This window comes from Pleurodeles waltl, chromosome 11 (assembly GCF_031143425.1).
Source record: "Pleurodeles waltl isolate 20211129_DDA chromosome 11, aPleWal1.hap1.20221129, whole genome shotgun sequence".
NCBI lineage: Eukaryota > Metazoa > Chordata > Amphibia > Caudata > Salamandridae > Pleurodeles > Pleurodeles waltl.
The window spans coordinates 138,608,132-138,634,649 of record NC_090450.1 but is presented as its reverse complement, the minus strand read 5'-3'; the positions used below and the strand labels follow the sequence as shown (position 1 = coordinate 138,634,649).

Here is a 26,518-nt window from a genome sequence, read left to right as displayed (position 1 = left end):
TAAAAAGAGTCTTTAGGTAGTTGTAACAACACACTAGCGCTGCTAGCGTGTAAATGTACCTGGTTTGCGTCAAAAATAACCCCGCATGGGCGGTGTGCGTCGAAAGTAACCCTGCACGGCTGTGTGCGTCGAAAACAACTCGGCCCGGCGGTGCGCGTTGAAAAAAAGCCAGCCACACGACGATCCGAAAGTCCCGCGGCGCAGGGTGCGATCTCTCAGCCTCCGTCAGCGATGCTGCGCGTCGTTTCTCCTGCTCCGGGCGTCGGTTTTTCGGTCGCGTTTCCTGCGGCGTCGTTTCTCAGCTGCGGAACCGGCGTCGCGTCGTTTTCTCAGCCGCGATCGGATTCGCGTCGATCTTTTCTCCGCACGGTGCTCGGTGCGTGTATTTTTGTCCTTAGGCTGCCAGCCTCTCCTTTCAGGGTCCCAGGAACTGGAAGGGCACCACAGAGCAGAGTAGGGGTCTCTCCAGAGACTCCAGGTGCTGGCAGGAAGAAGTCTTTGCTATCCCTGAGACTTCAATAACAGGAGGCAAGCTCTACATCAAGCCCTTGGAGATTTCTTCTTCAAGATGGAAGGCACACAAAGTCCAGTCTTTGCCCTCTTACTCTGGCAGAAGCAGCACTGCAGGAAAGCTCCACAAAGCACAGTCACAGGCAGGGCAGCACTTGTTCCTCAGCGATCAGCTCTTCTCCAGGCAGAGGTTCCCCTTGATTCCAGAAGTGTTTCTAAAGTTTGTAAGTTTGGGTGCCCTTCTTATACCCATTTTAGTCTTTGAAGTCACCTCCCTTCAAAGGGGACTCACACCTTCTTGTGAAATCCTGCCTTGCCCAGGCAAGGCCTCAGACACACACCAGGGGGCTGGAGACAGCATTGTCAGAGGCAGGCACAGTCCTTTCAGATGAGAGTGACCACTCCACCCCTCCCTCCTAGCAGAGATGGCTAATCAGGAAATGCAGATCACACCCCAGCTCCCTTTGTGTCACTGTCTGGTGTGAGGTGAAAAACAACCCAACTGTCAAACTGACCCAGACAGGGAATCCACAAACAAGGCAGAGTCACAGAATGGTTTAAGCAAGAAAATGCTCACTTTCTAAAAGTGGCATTTCCAAACTCACAATCTTAAAATCAACTTTACTAAAAGATGTATTTTTAAATTGTGAGTTCAGGGATCCCAAACTCCACATGTCCATCTACTCTCTAGGGGAATCTACACTTTAATCATATTTAAAGGTAGCCCCCATATTATCCTATGAGAGAGACAGACCTTGCAACAGTGAAAACGAAATTGGCAGTATTTCACTGTCAGGACATATAAACCACATTACTATATGTCCTACCTTATCCATACACTGCACCCTGCCCTTGGGGCTACCTAGGGCCTACCTTAGGAGTGCCTTACATGTAAGAAAAGGGAAGGTTTAGGCCTGGCAAGTGGGTACACTTGCCAAGTCGAATTTACAGTGTAAAATTACACATACAGACACTGCAGTGGCAGGTCTGAGACATGATTACAGAGCTACTTATGAGGGTGGCACAACCAGTGCTGCAGGCCCACTAGTAGCATTTGATTTACAGGCCCTGGCACCTCTAGTGCACCTTACTAGGGACTTACTAGTAAATCAAATATGCCGATCATGGATAAACCACTTACATACAATTTAAACAGGAGAGCATATGCACTTTAGCACTGGTTAGCAGTGGTAAAGTGCTCAGAGTTGAAAAGCCAACAGCAACAGGTCCGAAAAAAATAGGAGGCAGGAGGCAAAAAAGACTGGGGATGACCCTGCATAAGCAAAAGTCTAACAGTCACCATTGATGTTGAAAAGTTTGATGCTCCAAAGATTTGATTTAGTCACCTTGGTCAAGCAGGGTAAAGAGTGTGTGATAAGCTACTGGTAGCTCAGCATTTCAGAGGAAGCAGCTGTACTATCAGAGAGACATAATTTATTTAGAAGTAGCAGCCTCCTTACATAGTCTGGCTTCCACTTGTGACTATATATATATGTATATATGTGTATATATATCTCTGTTTCCAACCTGAGCGAAAAGCTTCTGCACAGCAGGTGCAATGACTTGTAAGAGTCGACTCACAACATCTATCACTCCCAGTCCAAACAAGAAGGTTGCACATTCACAGAGAGTGTTGCTCCCATCAATTAATTAATCCGGCCATCAGAAGAAAACAAAACAAACGCATTTTGGCAAAAAGGCTTTGTCAGTGTTAGCAGTGCCTCATTTATGACGTTCAATAAATACATGAAATTAGGGCAGTGTCATAATATTCAACGCTTAGAGGACGGACTATGGTTTCATCCCCCTCAGGCAGATAAGGATACATAGCAGCCATCTTAATACTATGTTGGCTTCACAGTATCAAGTAAAGCCCTTCTCACCAATTTGCATTATTTCTGTTGGCTGAATATTCAGGACCTTCCTCATTCATGCACATCCCCCATGTATACGGCGGCTGGAGAGGCATACATTAATAACCACTCACAATGAGACAGTTCTCGCTAGTCACATGAATCTCCCTCTGTGCTGTATGGATGGATTGAATCCACATTCTCCATTCAAAAATAAACCTAAGCACCATCACTCCCTGAATGGGCAAACTTTACCCCTACATTTTCATTTACACGGCTAGCAACGTCTACAATTAAACAACATGTGTCCATAGCTCCTCATCGTAATTCAATCCTACTGGTGCCCTGGCTCCCAGCTCAATAAAGTAATGGGACTCCAATTCCCTGAGTCTCTGCAAACTGTCAGCCCCTCTCTCATCCCTGCTTGCCTGATCTATAGAGAAAAAACCTAGGAGATCCCTATTGCTGCTATGTTTCAATTGAATATGTTGGGCCTTCGGATAAGTCACATCTTTGTTCACTATGGCTCGCGTGTGCTCAACTACTCTTTCTTTATCAGAATGTATTGTGCTCCCTACATACTTTATGTTACACGGGCAAGTCAAACAGTATACAACATAGTCAGAATTGCAATTTAAATATTTGGTAATCACCTTCCTTAGCTTCCGCCATGGGACTTCAAAATCCTTCACTCTGTGGCTTTACTTACAAACCTTGCAATTTGCACATCAGAAAATCTCAGAAATCTTCACAGGGGTCACAGGTCTTTCTGTAAAATGACCATGTTCTAAAAGATTGTGTAACGAAGTGCTCCTCCTACAGGACACCAGTGGCACTGGAGGCAATCTAGACCCTATAAACAAGTCTGTTGTTAAAATCTGCCAACTCTTTCTCAATATCTGGAGGAAACAATGTGAAGAATTTGAGAAGCTAGTAATGAATTTGACCTCACCCTTCCCCTGTTGCTTAAGTACAGTGTTCGAAACATTGGAGGCTCTGTCTGTCCACCTGTTGTACCTGCAGACAGCTTGTTCAAGAATGTTATTGGGGTAGCCCCGGGACCTGAACCTTTTGAGAGCATCCCTCTCTGCCGCCTCATAATTTGTTGAAGATGAACAATTTTGCTTAATGTGCAACAATTCTCCAAATGGTATACTATTTATCATGGTACCGGGATGGGAACTTCTGGCATGCAACAAGGAGTTCCATGATGGGGGCTTTCTAAATAGTGTTGTAAGCAGCTAGTCATCATGTACATAAAAAGAGGTCAAGAAATTGAACTTCTCGCTTGCTTATCTAGCTGGTAAATCTCACATTCAAAGACTTGGTATTCAGAACCTTAATGTAAGCCTCCGCTGACTCCAATGAACCTCTCCATATAATGAATACATCATCAATGTATCATGCCTATAAGGCCACCTGTTCATATATCCATATATATCTATGGACACCGCCTGACCTGGGCTGAAAAAAATTATGTTTGGAAGGAACAGGTGGCCTTATAGGCATGATACATTGATGATGTATTCATTATATGGAGAGGTTCATTGGAGTCAGCGGAGGCTTACATTAAGGTTCTGAATACCAAGTCTTTGAATGTGAGATTTACCAGCTAGATAAGCAAGCGAGAAGTTCAATTTCTTGACCTCGCCTGGGTAACCCTATAGAGTTGGGAGAGCTTCCTGTTTTCACCATTAGTCTTAACAAGAACTTGTCAAAAATGATCTGTAAATTCCCTAAAGGTTTTAACAAAACAAATAGCCACAGCAAATGGATTTGTCAATTACTTCAAACTTGAAAAGGGTGCTGTCCATTTGGCCCATAAGGTAAGAACTGCACCTTCAAGTGTCTGCAATGACCTTAAAGTCTTATGAGACAATCTATGTGCTTCGGCATAATTACCACACCAGATTCCTCAGATTGGGTGTCACCCATTGTATTAGCAATGCAAATGGTCAGGAGATTGGTGTTTATGCATAGACTTACGAACTGTGAACAAAAATTTTGTGGTTGGCTATCATCCCTTGCCCCACATCAAAGAAATGCTTGTTAATATTGGTAAGGCCAGATATTTTTCCATCAATGATCTAAATTCAGCTTACTACCGAATTTCACTCATGAAATGTTCACAAGATCTCACTTCTTTTATCACATCATTTGGGGGCTATAAATATTTCACCTACCATTTGGACTTGCCTCTGCTGCAAGTGTTTTTCAGAAAATGATGGCTATACTGTTTAGCAATGTGCCTAACTTTCAAGCTTTTCAGGATGATACCCTTATTTACACTGACGATCCTGAACAATGTTTGATTGTACTTGAGTGTGTTGTCAACATTCTCAAAGACATACAGACTCAAGAAGTTCAAACTCTTTACCACAGAAGTGGACTATTTGGAACACATTATGGCCCTCATTATGACTTTGGCAGTCTCAAAGAGAGACCGCCAAAGCCACTGGCGGCAGGAGACATAGGTTAGTGAATAGCATTTTGTAGTACGTTTAGTAGTAACATTGTAGTACTAGTGAACATGCTACAAAATGCAGTTTACAAATATGCCCCCTTATCTGCATCTTCCAAGGCCCCTTAATCACACCAGCTTTGTAAAATGACATGTCACAGTTCTAGGTTAAAATATTCTTGTTAACATCATTACTGTCAAAATCCCTTAGCCAAGGATCTACAATGTAGTATTAATCTACTCTGCCACATTGTTAATGAAACACTTCTCAGAATGCAGAGGTATCTAGGGTTATCAGTGTTCTAAGTCCCACATCTCATCACTGAAAACTACAATGCCAAGGTCATTAAGCCATGTCAACTCACCTTACTCTTTTCTGTATGAAATTCACCAAGCTTAGCTTGAACAAGATGTCCTGATGCAGTTCAAATACACAGCTTTACCAATAAAGAAGTGCAACACAAATTCTAAGATTCTTCATACCAATAATTAAGATATCAATCCATGGTTATCAAAACAATGGTAAACATAAAGTTTCCTTACTATCTGTTACAGCACAATCCCCTTTTACTTTTTCAATCCAGGTTCTTACTTTGGCAAGGAACGCAGACTGCTCTGATTCACTCATTAGCATTAACTAGGCTTCAGTTGCCTTCATACAACTGACCTATTTTTGACCCTACCCTCAAAGAGTCCGGCCATTTTATTTAGGCTATATATTCTTCAAACTGGTTTGCGAACTCAAAAAATTATTTCTTCTTTGCTTTTTACTTCCCAAAAAGGCTGGGTACAGTGAATCAGGAGGGATGCACATCCACCAACATCACCAAAATACCTTCTAGCACATTTGCACCCTTCAGTCTATTCCAACTCTTCCTGACCTCCCTCAGCATATTAGTGTATTTTCTCACAATTGTCACATGTAGAACTGATCACTGCAATGGAATGTTTGAAGTCCACCAGCCGAGTAAACTGGTAGGCTCCAAAGAGAGCTTGATCACACCTTGTTGCACTCTTGTCTCTAACCTGGATCCTGACCAAACCAAGGATTGAATTCAAGACACTGTGGGACTGATTTAGAGTATCGCAGACAGGTTACTCCGTCACAAAAATGCCAGATTTCTCGTCCACCACCATATTACGATCTCCTTAGGCTATAATGGGATCGTAATACAGTGAACGTTATATCCGTCACATTTGTGACAGAGTAACCCCATCGGCCAAACTCTAAATCAGGCCCAGTGTCTTGTGCGAAAAGCACCCATGGTAATTTTTTCTTTGTATCTCATCAACCTGATGACACCAAACTGACTGACCAGACACTTGAGATCAGTTAACCAAAAACAGATTCTCCATCAATCCGGCAAACTGCAAAGATATTTCGGGCCACGACACACGTGCAGATCTTTGCCCTATACCAATGAATCAAAAACGCCTTAAGACAGTGTTTTCAAGAAGCCTTGCTCAATGCTCTACAAAATAAAACATGTACTAAATAAATAAAATAAATGAATTGTATTTGGTAATTAGAACGGTCCAAAATATATTCTCTAACTTGCCAAGAAATGATTTCCAACAAGCAACCAGTAGGTACCTCGTTTTTTAATCAAATACCAACATTATTTTACGTGTTTTAAAGATACTGTACATATTGTATTTGTTAAATATTTATGTACAGCGGGCCTGCTGTTATGTGTGAATCACAGCTTTAACAGAAAAGGAAATTATTTACGTCTTCAGTACTTTAAAGGCGCAATTGTTTTCCTGTCATACATTGCAATTATGCCCAGGTGTGACATACCTTGGTAGTCACTATGATTCCCCAAAACACTATTAATTCAAGCAGGCGTTTTCATGAGTGTGTCTTTGTTCTGGATCTTTTACAACCATACATTTCAATAAAAGGCACAAAAAGGGAATAACACTCTTTCTAGCACCTAAACCAATGTAAGCCTGCCATATGTTTCCCTCATTAGAGCAGTGAAGTGCATTTTATTGGAAACCATAGGCAGACACTGCACCAGATTTAAACATACCTTTCTGATACTAAAAAACTTTTGGGCCAATATTCATGAAGAATTTGCATTGTCCTGGTGTTACGCATGGTGAGGCAAGGACCATACACGGGCTTCAGTAATATTTATAAAGCTACACAAGGCCTGATTTGTGTCGCCTTGAGTGCATTTTAAAAAAAATGTAATTCAAAGCAGGTTCTTGTGTTGCATTATGTTACCTTTCAACTTGGGAGGCATTCCATGCGTGGAGCATGAGAGTTCCCATGCATCCACCCAGGAATTTTGCACATTCCCAGATTTAGAATGAATTGTAAACCTGGGAATGCGTCAAGGTGCTGTGCTTTCCCAAGTTCAGCCAAACTAGTAGAAATATCTTTATTTCTCCTTGTTACTTTCCTTTTTCATTCTGAAGCACACAAAGAAAGAAGAAAATGCCTTCAACACATTTTTTGTGCTATAAGTTGTCCCTTCCTGCACTAAATCTATCCTTCCCATAACACAGCCACCCTGCCCTATGGTGCAAGAGTACCTGAGTTAGCACTAGGGGAGCACAGCGTGCAGATATACTCCATATCTCTGTATCCCCTATTTAGTAAATTTGCCCCTTTATCTAAACCGAATGAACCTCTAGAGGTAGACGTTGCAACTCAGCAACTCTGCAAAAAACCTGTAAAAAAGTAATATAATTTTCCGTTCATTTCATAATGGCATGTAAACTATAATACTTTTTAGGAAGAATATACAATTTAAGTATGTGTAGCCCCTTGGCGGGTCCAGAGTCCACTTTTATAATCTGTTCTAATCGCTACTTTTCTTCACATAACACTCCATTCTGTCTCCCATGACACAGCAATAAGCTGCTGTGATGTGAAGTGTGGACATGTCCCGCTGTTGCCAGAAAACCTAAATTCAAAGCAAATTAAATCAGTGCAGTTTTAATAGTCGATTCCTGCTGGCACTGAGCAGTGCTTTCATATTAAAATGTCACATAAAAATCCAATTTATTTGTACATGCAGTGCCCTCTGCCACAGGGAAATTAAAAAAAAAGTGTAGTGCTTTGGCACATGACGCTCTCCAAAGTGCCTCCTTCCTTGATGATGTTGACACTTTCCTCTCCTCTGCACAACACACTATACCTCGAGGCTGGAGAAGGACGTGTATGGGTTCTGCAAATTTATGAACATTTACTACCTACTACTGAATGTCATGGTAGACTAAAACATGTCAATGACAATTATAAAAAACAGTGCATACTTTAAACTGAAAAAGTTATTGTCTGTTTTTTGGAACTAAGCAGTTTGATCAAATACCAGTTTCTCCAACTGATTTTTAATTGTATTCTTCTGAGTAAAAGAACTATAGAACAATAACACAAATATGGGACTAACTATTGAACAGAACTAAAAACAAAATAGAATGATATAAGATATATACATAAAACATCATAATACACAGTAATCCGTTAAATATCAAAAAACATTTTATGAGTCCCTGTACAATATGGGTTCATCATCATCAAGACTGTCACCAAACCACTTTGCAGAGGTTTATCGTGGCAAGGCAACAAGGATAATACTGTAATAGAGGACAATTTTTCTTTTGTAGCACTCCAGTACTCTTGGAATGTGCACCATCTGTGCACATTCGACGGTGCCATGGGCATGGGCAGTGAAGGGTGCCCCCTGTCGCCCCCAGCACTGGCTTTCCGTCGGTCTTTTCATTGAGGGGTCAGCGCCCGACCGCTGTCTCCCTGTTGGGATCTATGATCCTGGTGTGGATGGCAGTTTATAGGCCGGTCTGCCCGCTGAAGTTGTAATTGGGCGGTTGGACCGCGGAGGTCCACGGTCACATTTACTCATACACCAATCATTATGATATAGACCTACTGTGTTTAATAGCTGTTCAAAGTAGTGTGCTGTCCAGGATTCCATCGTTTGCACTTTTATGTTATACACTAGGCCCTAATTAAAAAAATATTTAAAGGTACAGGACAACATTTAGATTTCCTCTTGAATATATTTTTACTTTTTTCTCATTCACAAGCATTCCCAGTGGTGTGGCTGAAAATGGTACCAGGAACAGGTTGTTCCATTGACATGTCTCAAGAACTCCTATTTCCATGGTGAGGTGTTCTTCATAGAACAGAATTGTGTACAGTGGGGATGACGCCTCCTGTGCAAATACACATGCTTTCTTTTTTTCATGGGGAAAAATGTTTTCCACTGCAGGGAAACATCTTTTCCTTCACCACATACAAATCTTGCGATGACCCGTTCTTCTTCCCATTTTGAAATCGAAGTTATGATAATACATACCCTTTGATTTCGATAGTAAAAAAGGTTAGGTTTAGAATGGGGTTCCACAATTTCCAAGACAAACCAGCCTTTGGAATTACCATTCCTCCCGCATAAGTGACAGTTAATACTTTGTATTTCACAGCACTCTCAGGAGAGAAATTGGCAGTATTAAAAGTATTTGCATCCTTTAGGAATCCATTCATGGCTGAAAACATATGTATACAAATGAAAATGAAAATACCTTTGTGACGAAATACCCATTGTGTTCTTTAGAATGGCAGAGAATGAAGAATAAATAAGGACAACTGGCTTAGCATTAACTAATATACATATTGTATTCATTGAATGAGATGCTTCTTCCAGCTGTCCTTGGCCACATCAAGAGGGTGGAACCTAACAAAAGTATGGTGTCCCACTCCATTGTTTGTAATGGTATTTGTAGTTAAACTCTCCAGTGTTGATACTACATCTTTAAATATGCCACATAGACTAAAGCAAAATCAGCTGGGAATAAATGTATATTTCTGATTGTGCATGAAATGGATCGAATTAATAGGCCTGGAACATAGGTTTATAGACAACAGTTATAACCGTTATAACAAAGTTAATTTAAACGATATAGAACACAAGGGGTCATATTTTCTTCACGCTACATGCAACCAATTTATATATCAGTTAATTTCATATGAGCATGCCAATTAAATTGGATGTGGAATGGCAGGTCATATCCATACGTGTAGGTCGAGTTGTCATATTGGACAGCACACCAGCCTGGTTAGAGATGGAGTGAGGGGATAAGTTATGTGAAATATGCATTTCAGGTCCAGTAGAAAAGAAATAAAATATCTGTTTGGAATGTAAGTATTAGAAGTAACTAGGACATTTATACAATATAAGTACTTTTATTGTAAATGTTGGTAGCTAGGACATTTATAATGTGTAATGGTACTGTGCATTGTTTGTTAACTTATGTGAAATGGATGAAGACAAAAATGTAATAGATCAATTTGAAAGTTTTAGGAAACCTTTGAACACCTAGCAGCACTACAGTGGCTGAAAGAAACATTTGTATAAGCCACCCCCAATCAATGTTATTTTATTTGTATTATAATTTATATTTGCCAGCTAATATAGTACAAGGAGTCTAGGAGAGTGACTGAAATAAGAAACAAAATATTGAAACCAAGGAAAAACGTGATACATAAAGTAAATCATAGATTATGATTCAGAAAATATACTACTTAGTTACTGATGAGCTGTTTAAAGTGAAGAAACACATGAAATTAGGTCATTTTAGATCTCTAAATTAACTGTAGGATCGTTTCAGCAAGTATTTATGTTTTTATAGTGCTTTATTTCATCGAGAAAAATAATTTGCAAAAAAGATATGAACATAACGGACATTTGCCCTCATAAAAAATCCATTTATTAAGGTATATTGTTGAAAATACTTGTGCAACTTTTTGCAATGAGAAATGGTGGTTCAGATAAACTGGATCTCCATCCTATAGGGTAAAAATGATTTCTCAGAACATCCAACCTATTGTATAACACTTCAGAATAAATATATCTTCCCTCAAACAAGACTGAACATGTAACATTCTCTTCTTGGTCTTTTGTGGTATGGAAAATGTGAATCACAATACACTTGCTACATATTAATGTTAGCAAACCAGTTTCGGTTTAATCTGTTACCTTTGAATCCTACTTTAGACCTGAAAATAAAGTATGGCAATTTTCAAATAATTTTCAAAAACTTTGACTCTTAAAGCTTAAAGAGTGTGATATATGGCTCTAAATGTCTTTGAATCAACACATTGATCAAAAGAGCTGTTAGCAAAAACTCAGTTCCACTGCAAAATTCAAGAGTCAGGAAGCTCCCATCTGCCCTTTGTGTTAGCTTACGTTAGTTTCCACCAGCAATTCTCCGAGAGATCCAAATAAACAAAGTCATTGTAAACTGCAGCCAGGTGAGAAAATAATCAGTATTTTAAATTGGGCGTGACTGGCAGAGAATCAAACAGCACATCATAAAAGTTTAATGATTAGCTTCAAATAAATCATCACATTGTTGTACCTTTCTGATAACATGTTGAAAAGATGTCTTCTGAGAAATCTATGTATGAGGTGATAAGCAGGTTGTACGACGGAATGCCGACTGACAAAACAACGGGTGCCTAAACAACGAGGTCGGAACACCGACCTCGTTGTTACTACTAATGCCTTTACCACGAATGCCTTAACAACGATATTTCGTTGTAAAGGCATTCCTGGTAAAGTCATTAGTAACAGGCACCCATTGATCCTGCATGCCTCACCCCACCCCCCCAACCCCACCCCAAAACCCCCGACTCCCCACCCCCTCCCCAAAACCTAAAACGCCCCACCCCCCCATCCCCACCCCAAAACCTAAAACCCCGACCCCCCACCCCCTCCCCAAACCCAAAAACACCCCACCCCAAAAACCTAAAACCCCGACCCCCCACCCCCTCCCCAAAACCAAAAACGCCCCACCCCCAACCCCACCCCAAAACCTAAAACCCCGACCCCCCACCCCCTCCCCAAAACCAAAAACGCCCCACCCCCCCAACCCCACCCCAAAACCTAAAACCCCGACCCCCCACCCCCTCCCCAAAACCAAAAACGCCCCACCCCCCAACCCCACCCTAAAACCTAAAACCCCCGACCCCCCCTCCCCAAAACCTAAAAACCCCACTTACCTGAGTCACCGCCTCGTCATCTGCGTCGTCCTCCTCAGCCGACTCCCTTGTTTGTACCTTCACTATGCATGTTCGTTGTTCAGGACATGCGTGGTTAAGGCACAAAATAACGAAGTCGTGGTTAAAGAAAGCGTTGTTCCGCTTTCGTTAATCAGGACTTCGTTATAAAAAAGTCGGCATAAAGGATGTTTCCCGATAAGCAATGCATTGGGAGACCCAGTATAGCACTTTCTCCTAATATAAGGCAAGGAATATTATTTAATTCTTAACATCTCAAACAAACATATGAAGAGATAATTAAGCCTGCAGCTATAAGTATGTTAACAAGTGAAACAACGCAGAACTCATCCAAAAGTGTAGCTAATAGTTATTCACTGAATTCTTCTTGCAATTAGAAACAACAAACAGTCTGCTATTTATGAGTATAGCTAGAGTGTTTCACCTTATCCATTTTAAAATGCAATGTTAAAAATCTAAACATGGGAAATAGAACAATAATGCTGATTAGAATGCCCATATTGTACTGTAATAAGGGGGTATCCTACTAAAAGAAATAGCGCTTGACTTTTAAAATTGAAGACACCAAAATGCTTTTTCAATCTTAGGAGTTTCCTTCAGAAGATGGGCAATGATAAAATTCTATATAAATCTTCCTTTTCGCATAACGAGCACCATATTTTGTAATGATGAACAAAAGGTATGGTTTTTAACATAAGGTTAGCATGTAATATTGTGTAGCAAGGTTGTATGATGAAACCATGCATTTACCAGGCATGCCTTTACAACACCATCATTACAATGCATAAGTCTTTACATCAAATGCATTTACCACAAACACTTTTACTACACATATGCCTTTATAATGCATGCCTTTACAATGAAAATTTTGTTTCAAAGGCGACAATGGTAAAGGCAGATGTGTGGTAAATATTTAAGAGGCAGGTATAATCCCAGTATATATATATATATATATATATATATATATATATATATATATATATATATATATATATGTATATATTATATATATATATATATGTGTGTATATATATATATATATATATATATATATATATATATATATATGTGTGTCTGTGTGTGTGTGTGTATATATATATATATATATATATTTACATATTTATATATATATGTATCTATATAAAAGACTGCGACCTGGCCAGGGCCAGCTCATGCTATCTCCGGAGGTACCCACACTTGGGAGATAGCTGTTTGCTTTAGCTTGGTGGGAGCTCTGACAGCTTCTACTAAGTGAGAGCAAACACTAACTCTGCTTCCTGCAAGCAGGAGCTGTCAAAATGTCCCCCCTTGCTGGAAGTAGAATTTTTATCTGTTTCCCTGTCCGCTGCCACACGGGCAGGGAAACAGATGAAAGGATTGCTCCCACTTGCAGGGAGCTGCATTTCTAGCAGCTCTCTGCATGTGGGAGCCATGCACACTCCCTTAGAAGGCAGGGAGCTGGCTGGACCTTGGGGGCTTTCAGCCTCCCTGTGTGGTCCCTATCAAAGTACATTTGGTGCCCTGCGATGGGCCAAAGCACCCAGGCACTAACCACCAGGGGATGGTGGCCTGGCGGCCTGGGGAGGGAGGCCACATGGCTCCCCTCCCAATTAAAACTATGGGGCATATTTAAGAAAAGTGGCGCTGCACACAGTACAGCGCCACTTTTCTTGCGCCCCTTAGCACCCCCTAGTGCCACCGTATGTGCGCCATATTTAAAATACAGCACACCATGGCAGTAGTTAGGGGACTAGGATCAGAATTTCTGACACTAGTCTGGAGCTTTGCGGGAATAGCGTCAAAAATGTTGATGCTAATCCTGCAAGGCTCATTGAGGACCATTGTAATCAATGGTGTCCCTCCTTTTAACACCTTTTCTGAGCAGGCGTTAAAAGTGCCGGAAAAAAAACCCCATTTGCATACATTATACTTGGTACAAGCATAATGCCACACAAGGGGTTACAAAGTGGTGCAATGCATGCATTGCTCCACTTTGTAAATATGGCACAGGGATTTTGGCCTTGTTGGGCCACATTAGCATAAACAAATTATGCTAATGTGGTGCAAGTAGGCGCTAGAGGCTCTTAAATATGTCCCTATATGTTGGTGGTGTTCCCTGGGGCCTGGGTATCCGCTGTGCCCCACTTTATATTTTTTTTGTTAACCCTGTCGAGGTTGTGGTCTCCAGGGCCTATGAAAGCCCCGAGAAGTGGGTCCCTGCAGCCCCCCTGCCTTTTTTTAATTAAAGCCCCAAGGAGGTTGTGGGCTCTAGGGGAACACAAAGCCACAGGAGGGGGGGGGGTATAGGCGGCCCTCCTCCCCAATAACAATCAAGCCCCAGGGAGGTGGTGGCACATAAGAGCCTCCGAAGGGGAGCCAAATGTGCCTCCGAAGGGGAGCTGCATGTGCCTGCCTCCTTTATTTACTTAATTATGCTCATGCCCCCGGGACCTGGCCCAGCCAGGGGCTTTGTTGAAAACAAGTGCGGAGCCCATGCTTGTTTTTTTTTTTTTTACAAATTGTTGATGCAGTTTTGCAAATCCGCTGTGATTTTGCACCATTTATTTTTATTAAAATGCGGCCAAATCTAGGGGATAAAGGTATTTCTACTCTGCCCTTTTTTAGGGGCGAGCCTGCGTTTCGCTAGTGAGACGCTTTAGGGATTAATAAGGGCTCGGAGCTCCATCCACGTGACATCAGTGTCTTTCATTGGTTCGTGGGCTTGCCTGTTAGAATCTGCTTGATTTCTTTAGTGGAAGGCACGCATATGTCATGCCTTTTCCGGTGGTTAGCCCTCCTCGAGCGCATCGACCAAGTACAGAAAACATGCGAGGCTCGCTGTTTTCCATTCGGTTTGTGGACTACTTTTTCTCTATTTTTGCAACGCGATCTACCTTGGCAGGAGTCGGGCGCTTTGCATAATATCGACCCTGATACACAGCTAATTGCACTTTTTCCGGTTACGTATATGGTTTATGTCACAAGAAAAGTCCAGTTAGGAGTTTACAATGCTATTAGCTCTAACACGAGCAAACGCGAGACCCGTTGCATTGCAAATGCTTGTTTCTTTTTCTTTCCCAAGGCCATGAGTGGCGTGGGGGTGACTTTTTAATGGGGTTTTGGCCCCAAGGCCTGGACACAGGCCCTGCGCCCAAACCCTGCCATGCACGGCTGAAGGCCGTGCAGGATTGGGTGCTTATAGAGGATTGGCCACAGGGCCACAGGAGCTGGCTACAGGCTCCTTGCTTGGGGGAGCAATGTTTCCATCTGTTTCCCTGCATGTATATTTGCCTGCAGGAAAACAGATGAAAACTCTGCTTTCTGCAAGTGGGAGCTGTTTGACAGCTCACTTGCAGAAAGCGGAGATTGATTGCTTTCGCTTGATGGGAGCTGTCAGCTCCCACTAAGCAAAAGCAAACAGCTATGTCCCAGAGGTGGGCACCCTGGGACATAGTGAGAGCCAGCCCCGGGCGGTCGTTGTTCACAAGGCCATCATTGCCTCCTCGAGGGAGGGGGCGCATGACCCCCCTCCAACATGAACTAGCCCAGCGGAAGTGGTGGTCCCTAAGGGTGGGAGTCCGTGATGGACCCGCCTCCTACTTTAAATTTAGCCCTCGGGAGGTGGAGGTCCCTGGGGCTGCGGGTGGGACCACATGCCCCCTCCCACATTCTTTTTGGTAGTCTCTGGGGCTGTGAGGTGCTGTGCAGCCCCCCTTAATTATGATTAAAGCCCTGGAGAGGTGGCGATCACAGGGGTTGTGGTGGGGCTGCCCGCTACTCCCGCATTGATTGTCATTAAACCCCCGGGGAGGTGGTGGTCGCCACTAGGTAGTTATAGTTAGCACCTTATTTCCATAGAAAAAGCATTTTTTACTTGCCTATTTCTTTAGTAGTGTTTGACAAAACTTCACAATTTTTTTTTTTTTAAAGTGTGCCAGTAATTCTCGTTGCACACTAAAAGTTTTGGAGTGATCCGTCAAGTGGGGGCCGAGAAAAAAGGGGGAAGCAAAAAATGTGCGTTTCCCATGTTAATTCCCATAGGGATTTTGAACATGACTAAAGCCTGAACCGCTGGACGGAATTACACCACATTTGGCAGAAAACTACCTTTTGGTGCACTTTTTCTTTTTTAGTGTAAATCTATTCAGTAGTTTTTTAAACTACTGAAAAAAAAACAAATTTGTATGTCTGGGAGAAACTTAAGCACAGATCTCATGCTGAGGTCTGATTGGCTGTCAGCATATCAACCAGAAAGTGATGTCAGCCATCTTGGGACCTCATTGAAGTGCATTGTACAGTAGTGAATGGCAGGTTTTGACGGTCACAAAGAGGAGAACGTAAAAAGGGTGGGGAATATTTTTCACCACTATATAAATCGTTTGTTGATGGTACCATACTAATTTTAGGAATTTTGGTGCGTTTTAAGGTGATTTCACCCTGCTGGTATTACATGAATCATATCTGAGAGAAAACTGTTTTCTCATGATTTTCCCATTTAGGTGTTGAAAGGTGTTCCACAAGCTAAAATGAAAACATATTTTCTGTAAATTCACACTATCTTGCTCAGCCATATGAGAATGAAGTCTGGCATTCTCAGTAAAACATGTACTTCCAGTAGGAGCAGCTATAAGCTGATTCCCTTGTATTCTACTGCAGCCTCCCAGAGTGTTCTAAGAACAACTAGAGTGCTGACGGTCTTACTTATGACAAAAGTGTGGCACACCTAAAGCCTTCTTGATTGAGTCAAGAGGGTAAAACTTAAAACATTTAATTTAGAAAGGCACAAAATAAGGGGGTTCATTTTGTCCTTGAAATTATGGTTAGTTCTGTAGGGAAAACAGCCTCTACATCGAAGGACGGACCCTACATGCCATGACCATGCAGGCTTAACCACAGGTCTTTGAATGAACATGCCTTTACCACACATGCCATTATAACAAATTTCCCTACAAAGTAGTGAATGGTAAAGGCATATACATTGTATATATATATATATATATATATATATCTCTAGGAAAAATAATTTTTAGGGTGGGTATGGGTTTTCGCGTGGTATGTGGGTTTTTTAGGGTTCAGGATGGGTATGGGTTTTAGGGTGGCACGGGTAATTTTAGGGTTTGGGTGGCAAGGGAATTTTTAGGGTTTAGTGTGGGTATGGTTTTTTGGGTGGCAAGGGAATTTCTATGGTTTTGTATGTTTAAAATGGGAGCCTAACTATAACATCCCTGTAACATATGTTGTTTTTAAGTGACTATATATATTTATATACATATATATATATATATATATATATATATATAATATATGTGTGTATGTGTATATATATATATATATATATATATATATATATATATATATATATATATATATATATATATACACACACACACACACACTTATAACTTAACTGAGAAATACTTACATTTACCTGTAAAACTTTTACCATGTGTACCAGTCATGTGTAGTAAAGACATATTTGTTGTAAAATCCTGTGTGGTAATTATCCCAAAATTTCAATTACACATTAACTCTACTTCCCTCTTCCTCATCCCAATTGTTACTATTGAGGTGGATCCCACCTATGAAATAGGAAGCTGCCATTTTTAGAATTCTCTTAGATGTAATCTTTTTTCCATGGAACATTGACTCACAGGCTACTGATGGTCTTTGATCTCCAACTTTGCCCCTGCATGCAATCACCTACCAGGATTTGGGCGCACACTGTAGGATCAATGGCTTAGGAAGAGATTCCCTCTTTCTTTGGGTGGCAGTGGCATGCTCCTGGACTTCAAGTATTGGTGTCCTGGATTAAGCTTGAAATTGGTGCTACAGTTACATGATGAGTCATCGCCCTAGTTTTCTTATTCCTGCGTGGGTCAAAGGCAGCTGCATAGCTCACCCAGAGCATAATTCCTGTGATCGTCCATGTATTCAGATATTCTGGTGTGTCCGCCTTTATTTGCTATCTTTCATTTTCTGTAATGCTAGGATGTGAAATCCACTGGAGCATGAATAGGTGGCATATACCTAGTTTTTGGTTATTGGAATTGCTGTTTTTGCAGTATGCTTTGGTTGTAGGGAAAAAGACTGCATGCATCTAGGCATAAGAAGATCAGATGCTTGCTTTTATTCTCAATCAAACTTGTGAATGCTTCTTCAGGGAGAGGGAAGTCAGTTCTGAAAAGTTGTAATATGACCATCTTTGACGTGGGGATGACTGGCTCTGGCACACTACATGGGTTACATTGTCTTTTTGAGTTTCTATGACTGAGGATGTGTACTGATTGTGGGAATTTCTCTATACTGACCTGCAAGCACTGTCAGTTTGCCTCCAACATTCAGCTTTTTTGGCAGAGGTCCTTCGTGGCTGCAATATCTACTCAAATGAAGCATGCTTTGCTACATTTGAATTGCCTAGAAGCTTCAGGTTGCTTTTAGGTGTGTTCTATTGTGCTGATGCCTTAAGTATTTCTTAAGCTTTGCCTGGTTGATGGTAAACAGGTTTCCAATTGTTACTTGACCAAGATATTCAGGTTCTCCTCCTAGTTGTACAAATTCTTGCCATGGTAGTTCACTGCATGCTACTGACAAAACTTTGCATGCAGCACTATGTTTATTAAAGATCTCTACTACATTGATCTTCCTGCACATTACTATTGATCTCCAAGAGGGGTTATTTTACGGTCCTTAAATTCATGGAGGTACTTGGTGGGTCCAATAGTTATGTGCTATGTGGTATCTCATCATTTATTCCCATTGGTGTCTCCAGGCTCCTTCATGGTTGAGATTGGTTTGGTACTGCTGACAGTACCAAACCAAGCTGGTACTGTCAGCAGTACCAGCTGTTATGGCTTCCTGGAATGGTTGATGCCTCTGTATTGGCAAACATGTTTTCTATTCACAGCTCAAATTCTTCTTGCTCTTCCTGGGTTGTGCTCCTTTTTATAGGTAGCAGGCCTAATTTTGGCATGGTATTGATGTAGGGCCACAAAAGCTACTGACTGAGCAATTACAGGCATTAGCAATAACATGGGTCTGAGGGCAAGGTAATGTAGCCCAAGCTCCCATGAGTCCTCGTTTGATTCATCTACATCTCTCCCAGCTGTTAAGTTCCTTATGTTGTTCCCATCACCTGAGGTTTGATTCCATACTCAGAGGCTGTAGACAGTGTTACCTCTGTCTGAAGTCTATCCCTTTATTCTCAACATAATCATGAGCTTGATTTCATTTCAGAAATGATGAACATGAATGTTGGATCTCTTCTCCAAAGTCATGTATTCCTTAAGTTCCTGTATGATGCTGTTTTCCTTTCTGAGTTCTATAAGACTGGTTTGGTGAACAAATGCTTTGGCAGTACTGGAGCCCTGGGGTATGTTGTCTGAGGGAGAGCTGTTATCTACAGGATACTTTGAGGTCTTCTTGTCAAGCCCTATGTTAGGCTGCAGTTCTCTCCTTGAAGATCCTTTCCTTTTGGAGATCCAGTACCTGCTGCAGCTTTCAAGTCCATTTGAGCAGGTGGCCTGGAGGTTGTCTGGAGGTTTTCTAATGCTGAAATGGCTGCCTCAGAAGCAACGGCATGGGTTATTAATGTTGCTACTCTAGTATTTCTGTGGGGTGATAGACTTGATTCACTCTTTTCTATGCCAGAGTTCATTGCCTCTGGTTTCCTTGAAGCCTTTAATTTTCTGTCCTCTCTTTGATTCTGTCTAAATCGCCTGAGGGAGTCTGCAAACGTCTTGCCCCATTTGTTAGGGGGTTCCTTTGCTTGTTTGGCTAAAGTGTAAGAGAAATTCAGCCATCTCTTGGTAGTTGTATTGAATGTCACACCAGGGTCCATAGGCCTCTACGTTCAGCAGCTTTCCCCTCCTACATGTGTTTGTTCACTTACTGAGGGATTAGCATTCTCTTGGCAGATTTGGGTTTGTGGTGTCAGTACTTGGTTAATATCCCAAGCCCTGTATATTGATCTAGGTTGCAGGGTTTTACTCTTAATAGTTTTGGATCATTGACCACCACTTGATTACCCTTCCCAGGACTGCTGTGCTAGGAATTGTGATCCAGGATAGGAAAAATGCACAATGGCACCCATGCAAGGGTAAAAACTCCCTGTTGGTCAGGGCAATTGCTTTTTCTGTTTTCGAGAAAACTCCATCTATGGGAGGATGTTTCTGGCCAAACAGAGGCAACAAACCTGGTGCTCCCTCTGTAAAGTTCAATGCCTTCAGCGGAGCCATCATATCACTGAAGACAGACATCCTCAGCGGGTTAGGATATCTATATATGGTAGGCAGTCTGCCCCAAGGGAGCACAGGCTTATTGCGGCTGGTCTGGTGAGCCATGAGCTAGTCACCTAGCTCCAAAGGAGTCCTGCAAGCCACTAGTCTGAGGCCAACTGTCTCCTTGTGTGCACCACATTCTTATTTACACATTAATTCTCTGTATTCCCTGCTCACTCTAATAAAATGTTTTGAACAGGGTTTGTACCTAAAAATAAAGTCCCCCTAAAATATCCCCATAGATAACGCACGGTGTGCATAGCTGATTCTGTCTTTTTGGTATCTTCTGGTTAGTTATGGAACCTGGTGCCTTGCCTTCAAGAATCAGTTCCACCCATTCCTCGAAATCTGATTATCCCTCTTGCACAACAATATATCAACACTTTTGGATCAATTACATTAATTGGGCTCACATATATACAGGGTCACTGAATTATGCAACTTGGTGGCTGCTGCATTTCTCACATAACTATAGATTTGCCACATTTGCTACATAATCCATCATCTGCTGAATAATATGCAGATTTTACCCAAAACATGTTTCTAGCTCAAACGATTTAAAAGTTAATAATAATGCAGAGACACATGTTGCAGGACAGCGGAAGGTGCTTTGCAAAGATTGACTGGTCACCTTTCTGTTGCTTATTGCTATACTTGTGTGCCAAACTAGTACAAATAAGGTGCAACCAATGCCAAGACAGTGTCAAATAAGTGTAAAGTGACAAAAAATAATACAAATCACAAAATGTGCAGCTTCAGGCCTCATAAATGTCCTTTTCTTGCTGCATAATTCAGTCAAACCTGCTGCTCACTTTGGCCCTCCCATTCTCATAATTCTAGTGGCCCAGCATACATACTACATAACAGTCGCGGCTCGCGTGACGGCAAAGGGGTGGAGTGGCGCGCGGAGGGACGAGGGGTTTCAATTAAAAATTTAAAATTAAAAAAACTTACCTGGGCCTCTGTCGCAAGAACAGTGCTGCTCCTCACCTCTTCCTGCAGGCACGGGCACCTAGCCTGCTCTGCACCAATCCTGAAGGTGCTCTGAGCAGCGTCAGGATTGGCTGGGAGCACCAGCCAGGGTGCTCCCAGGCAGATTGGGAGCCTGTGGATGCTCTCCCCAGCCCAGCAACTGTGTTGCTGAGCTGGAGAGAGCCCTGTGCTCATGTTTGTTTGGCCGGCCTGAGACGGACGCTCAAACATACATGCCCCCTTTGCTCGTCACCCCTGTGGCCCCACTCCTTTTCCCCAAAACGATAATAAACAAAGTTTATTATCGTTTTTGTGGAAAAGTTTTGCAGCTGTCGCTGCTGGTGAAAGGGGGAGGATGCTTCTCTGCCCTTATGGAGGAGCCACTCTTTCTACATAAACACCTACTATAATTAAAAAAATAAAACTTTATTCACAAATGTGCCTCAACAACAGTCACGCTCCGAAGTATAATTCCAACTGTCCCCAGCAACAGTCTCCAGCTTTGCACAGAAGATGATGAAGAACCCCAAACCATAAACTTTAAAATTTGTTGCTTCATTTGGATTATGTGTCAGTGTAGTCTTCAATTTGCCTTCCATGATCTCCTTATATACTATTTTTTTTGTAAAAGCAGTCTTGATTTGTTAGAAAAGAAAACGCAGGGGCAAAATCACTGATTGCATTGAATGCATCAGCAAACCATTCAAGGAATCATGAGAACAAAACTAAGTGAATTGAAGCAATAACAGATACAGAGGTGGACAAGCTAATGTGGACACCTGGTTTGGATAAGGCAGAGGTGGACAGGCTAATGTGGACACCTGGTTTGGATAAGGCAGAGGTGGACAAGCTAATGTGGACACCTGGTTTGGATAAGGCAGAGGTGGACAAGCTAATGTGGACACCTGGTTTGGATAAGGCCAACATTCCTTTGTTCGAGGTGCGAGGGGACTTCAATATAGCCATTAGCGTGAGGAGATGATAGCAGCCCAGTAACATTGAATTCGCCAGGTCTTACGTGAATGTAACAGTAGAATTAGGAGTGAGGGAAAATTTATTATTACCTGTTGCCTTCTCAGGATTGTTGCACATGAAGCACTGCCAAGCACCCACTTCTTCTGCAAAGCCAAACAGATCAAAGAACCTCACTTCTTCCAGATGCATCTGTATGTGGTCCAAATCCTAGGGAAGTATCAAAAGAGAGCAATAATGAAAGTTGTGCAGGGCATTGACATCCTGGCTCGGTGTACATGAAATCAGAGGGGCGGCACCGCCACAGATATTATTAACACATGCTTTCTACGCAGTTGCAGCATAATAACGTGATCCCTGCAGGATTTGAGTGTAAACGAAGGTGTCTTCCTCACACCTATTCGTGCATAAGTAAATATTACAACTGATTCAGGTATAAAGGCACATATATGTCTTGCATGAAGGGTCTGCAAATTTCCTATTGGTGCTACTGTTAAAGACTGAAATTTACGTACGTTCCTTTAGCATAATTACGCCAAGTTTGGGATTCTTACGCAAACCTACACGAACCACAAATCCGACATTTAGCACAATTATGTTAGCACTATTTTTAGCATGAAATGAATCCTCCCGTGTAACATAAACAACAGTTATAAATCACACATGAAATTCTCAGAAGCCACTCGGGTTCTTCATGTTTGCGTTGTTCCTGTGCTTCTTCGATGTGTTTTTCCTCAAACAGGTGGTAAATCAATAATGTATTGATATAATTTGGGGCATTACACGTAGGAGGCATAACACGAAACGCGGGATATTAAGCGAGATTACGCTGACTTTACAAAACTTTCTTCTGGGCCTAGTGAGGGGTGGGAGGAGTCGAAATGAAGGAGCTGGAATCTAAGCACCTTTTAGCTGTTTGTAATACTTTTAGCAAAACAGTAAATTCAGTATTCTATGTAATTACATTGTTATAACACAGGCCCACCTGCAGGTCACAGTGGCAGGATAATTATACAAACCATCTGGAATTGTTGACTGGGTCAAAGTGGATTAGTATCTGTGCCAATATCTACATCAGCTCAACAATGGCTGCACAGCTACTCACTACTCCCAAACATCTGCGCCACTTTTGTGAAAGCATAAAGTCAACCATGTCATTGTAGATTAGAGGTGAGGACGTGACTAAGGGCCTGATTCTAACTTTGGAGGACGGTGTTAAACCGTCCCAAAAGTGGCGGATATACCACCTACCGTATTACGAGTCCATTATATCCTATGGAACTCGTAATACGGTAGGTGGTATATCCGCCACTTTTGGGACGGTTTAACACCGTCCTCCAAAGTTAGAATCAGGCCCTAAGGGCCTGATTTATACTTTTTTAGCGCCGCATTTGCGTCATTTTTTGACGCAAAACCAGAGCAAACTTAAAAAATTCAATTATATATTTTAAGTTAGAGCCGCCTTTGCGTCACAAAATGACACAAATACGGGGCTAAAAACGTATAAATCAGGCCCTAAAAGCCTTCGAGGCTAAGGTTAATTCTTGTACCAGCACAAGATTTAGCATGTTACCTTCCCCCCCTCACTTGTGCCGTGTGGTGTCACTTAAGGCCCTTCGCTGTCAAAGTAGTAGTAACTGGCAAGAGGCCATTGAAGGTATTCGACAGACCAGCATATATTCGTTTTTAGGAATCTTCTACATTTCATGTCTTCTGATATCAGGAAGAGGAGAGACAGATAGGAATTTTAAAGTGTAGATGCAGGCATTTTCCCACAAATCAGTTGTACCTTGGTTTCTGAAAGGATACCAGCTTATTCCCCTGGAGCATTTGACGAGCTGGTAAAACACGAACACTCTGGATAAATTACTTGGTGCCTGGTCAATCAGAACTGTGCAACGTCCTAGTATTTTGAAGTCCACTTGTTTCTTGATTGGTATTTTTTGAAGGGATTTGTTTGCAGTTGTGATGTAGGTGGTTTGCTTTAAGCAAAAATCTTTCATGTTACTCCATAATATCAAAATTAATTGTCTCTTAAATCTTCATCATATATTCAAATTGACGGAAAGAGCAACACTTTAACATGTAAAAAGAGCAATTCGGTACTAGATCACAATAGTTTACAAGTCACCATACACTGTAATGCTTCTAATCACAATTCTGAGCAGAATGAAGTGAGGGGTTTGGACAATAAATTCTACTTTAAATGTTTAAAATGCAGTCTATTAAAGTGTAATCTATTACATACCCATCACTACCTTTTTAGCAGAACCTTTCCCAGAATATCTGACCAGCAGCCATGTCTGACTTTCAACACTAAAAGGGTAAGCATAATTCAGGGGAGGCTTGTCCATCTTGGTGCCTGCCTACTTATACGTGGTAGTTAAAGACATTTCCTAAGGCCAACTTATTTCCCAGTGTTTAAAATGGAGGAAATTGCATTATGCATAGTGCCATAAAATACTGTGACAGGTAGCCCGAGGGCACCACACAAGTTCTCTCCTAGGCCTCACAACATCACTAAATAGCGAGATTCTATGCTCATTCAGTCAAATACAAGAGGAAGTACTCACCATCTTGTTCATATCTCCTGTCCTATATACAATGTAGAAAACAAGACTGACAATTGGAAACACAAAGGAACCATCTGATGGATCTTCTAGATGTGTTGTCCTGATACTGTTGATCTGGATCCACTTCCTCTGTCTCAAAGCCTACTTAGGGAAAAGGCAGACTGATAGTCGTTTGCAGGTCTGTTGGATAAAAATACTTCTTTGCCTAGTCAGACTGTGGTACTACCATGGGCCACATCAGCCTCCCATGAAGTTGTTAATATGATCCTTGCCCAAATACCATGCCCAACTATCTCCTGCACTGGAATACCATCATCCTGCCAAAACAGGGGCCTTTTGTCCAACCCATGGTCGTGCTGCCAGAAAAGCAGGGGGAGGGACACAGATGGTTCAGGAAAGTCGTAGCAAATCTGTATATCCCGTTAATGGATGGAGAGTTCCCTGCACACTATATAATCCCAATATTGGGGGTGTGTGAACAAAGGATAGTAAGGCTATCATGTCCTTATTGATGGATATACACCTCAAGAAAGTCAAACTCCTTTACACAGTGTCGTGGTCAAAGACATATGAATAACACATTCCATATTATCCATACGCCACATTCCTTGGACTCGAGATCCAGGGCACTGGTTCGCACTATGTGGAGAAAGCTGATTTCCCGCTAGGGATGGAAATTAAAAGGCCTCTACTAAGAAACTATAATCAAGTGCCACCAATGCCAGCATCTCATACATGCCAACATTCCAGGTTCAGAAAGGAGACTCACGATTATTCAAGCAAAAAGTTTTTTTTTTGCTTTCTCCCACTTAAAATATCCTCAAATTCAATGTACATTAGAGTGGAAATTAAAATTGACCAATTTAATTTCCGAAACTTCTTATGATGTCTTCAAAATGTTGGTACCGATGGTAACATATGGATTGGTGTGAGGGTGGACCATCCAACTTTACAGTAGTAGGAGTTGCTATTTGTGTGGCCTTTTTCACCAAAGTTAGGATCTGCTATAGGCATATCTTGCTAAAAGAGTCATCACTTTCAGTAAGCTCACAGATAGGTATGTTCACTGGAGGGAAAACATAAAGAGGTCAGAAAACAACAAACAGGACAGGGTGGCACAACTATTTTGAGGAATGTATATGACTTGATGTATAACCACTACCTTCAAATACAACATTTAAAAGGCATAAGGGGGTTGTTGCTGTCCCTATTACCCAGCCTAAAAGCATGATACAACCATGCTTCCATACACCAGATCATGCAAATCATGCTTCCCATACTACTTTCCATTTCAGGATTATGAACTGATCATTTGTCTCATGGCAGACATGGACAACCTATTCATTATCTATTTACTTTGCCTTATGTGTACTAGTAGTTTTGTTTTATACCATTATAAAAGTAGGACTAAAGGTAATAGTCTTAGGAGATGTTTCTGCATTGGAGATTCCCTGTCTGCGGTTTTCAGAAGTATGTATTTGGTGGCCTTATGGTTACTTGTTTTGCCAGTCTTTGTTGGTGATCAATGCTTTTAAGAAATTAATGGAAGCTATATATGTTTTTCAATACGATTGACCTTTGTACAAAAACCCTATTGCCACTGCGCGGATACTGCTGTTTAAAAGCTAACTAAAGAATGAGTTTAGGCATCATGATACCTCTCAGGCATCAGGTACCCAACGCCACGGCTGTTGAGCTACAGTTCTTTGGAGGTCATTTAGTTACGTTTTTTCTGAAAGGGACAGTTACCCTTATGCTTGGTATTCTAGTCAGGGACTGGGATGGGTCGCATGAAGACTTTCGGGTACTCTGACTTAGGCAGAGTGTCTTCTTTCAGTGACTAAATCAGA

The 26,518-nt window shown here is 41.7% G+C and overlaps 1 protein-coding gene across 4 annotated transcripts in view; it reads right to left on the bottom strand.

Moving 5' to 3' along the window:
• VEPH1 (ventricular zone expressed PH domain containing 1) overlaps nt 1-26,518 on the bottom strand; it is a 1,200,547-nt gene that overhangs the window by 300,067 nt on the left and 873,962 nt on the right. For all 4 annotated transcript variants that reach the window (XM_069213278.1, XM_069213279.1, XM_069213280.1 and 1 more), the window contains one exon: nt 22,188-22,305. In XM_069213278.1, coding sequence (XP_069069379.1) covers nt 22,188-22,305 — 118 coding nt within the window. The remainder of the gene's footprint in view (nt 1-22,187; nt 22,306-26,518) is intronic.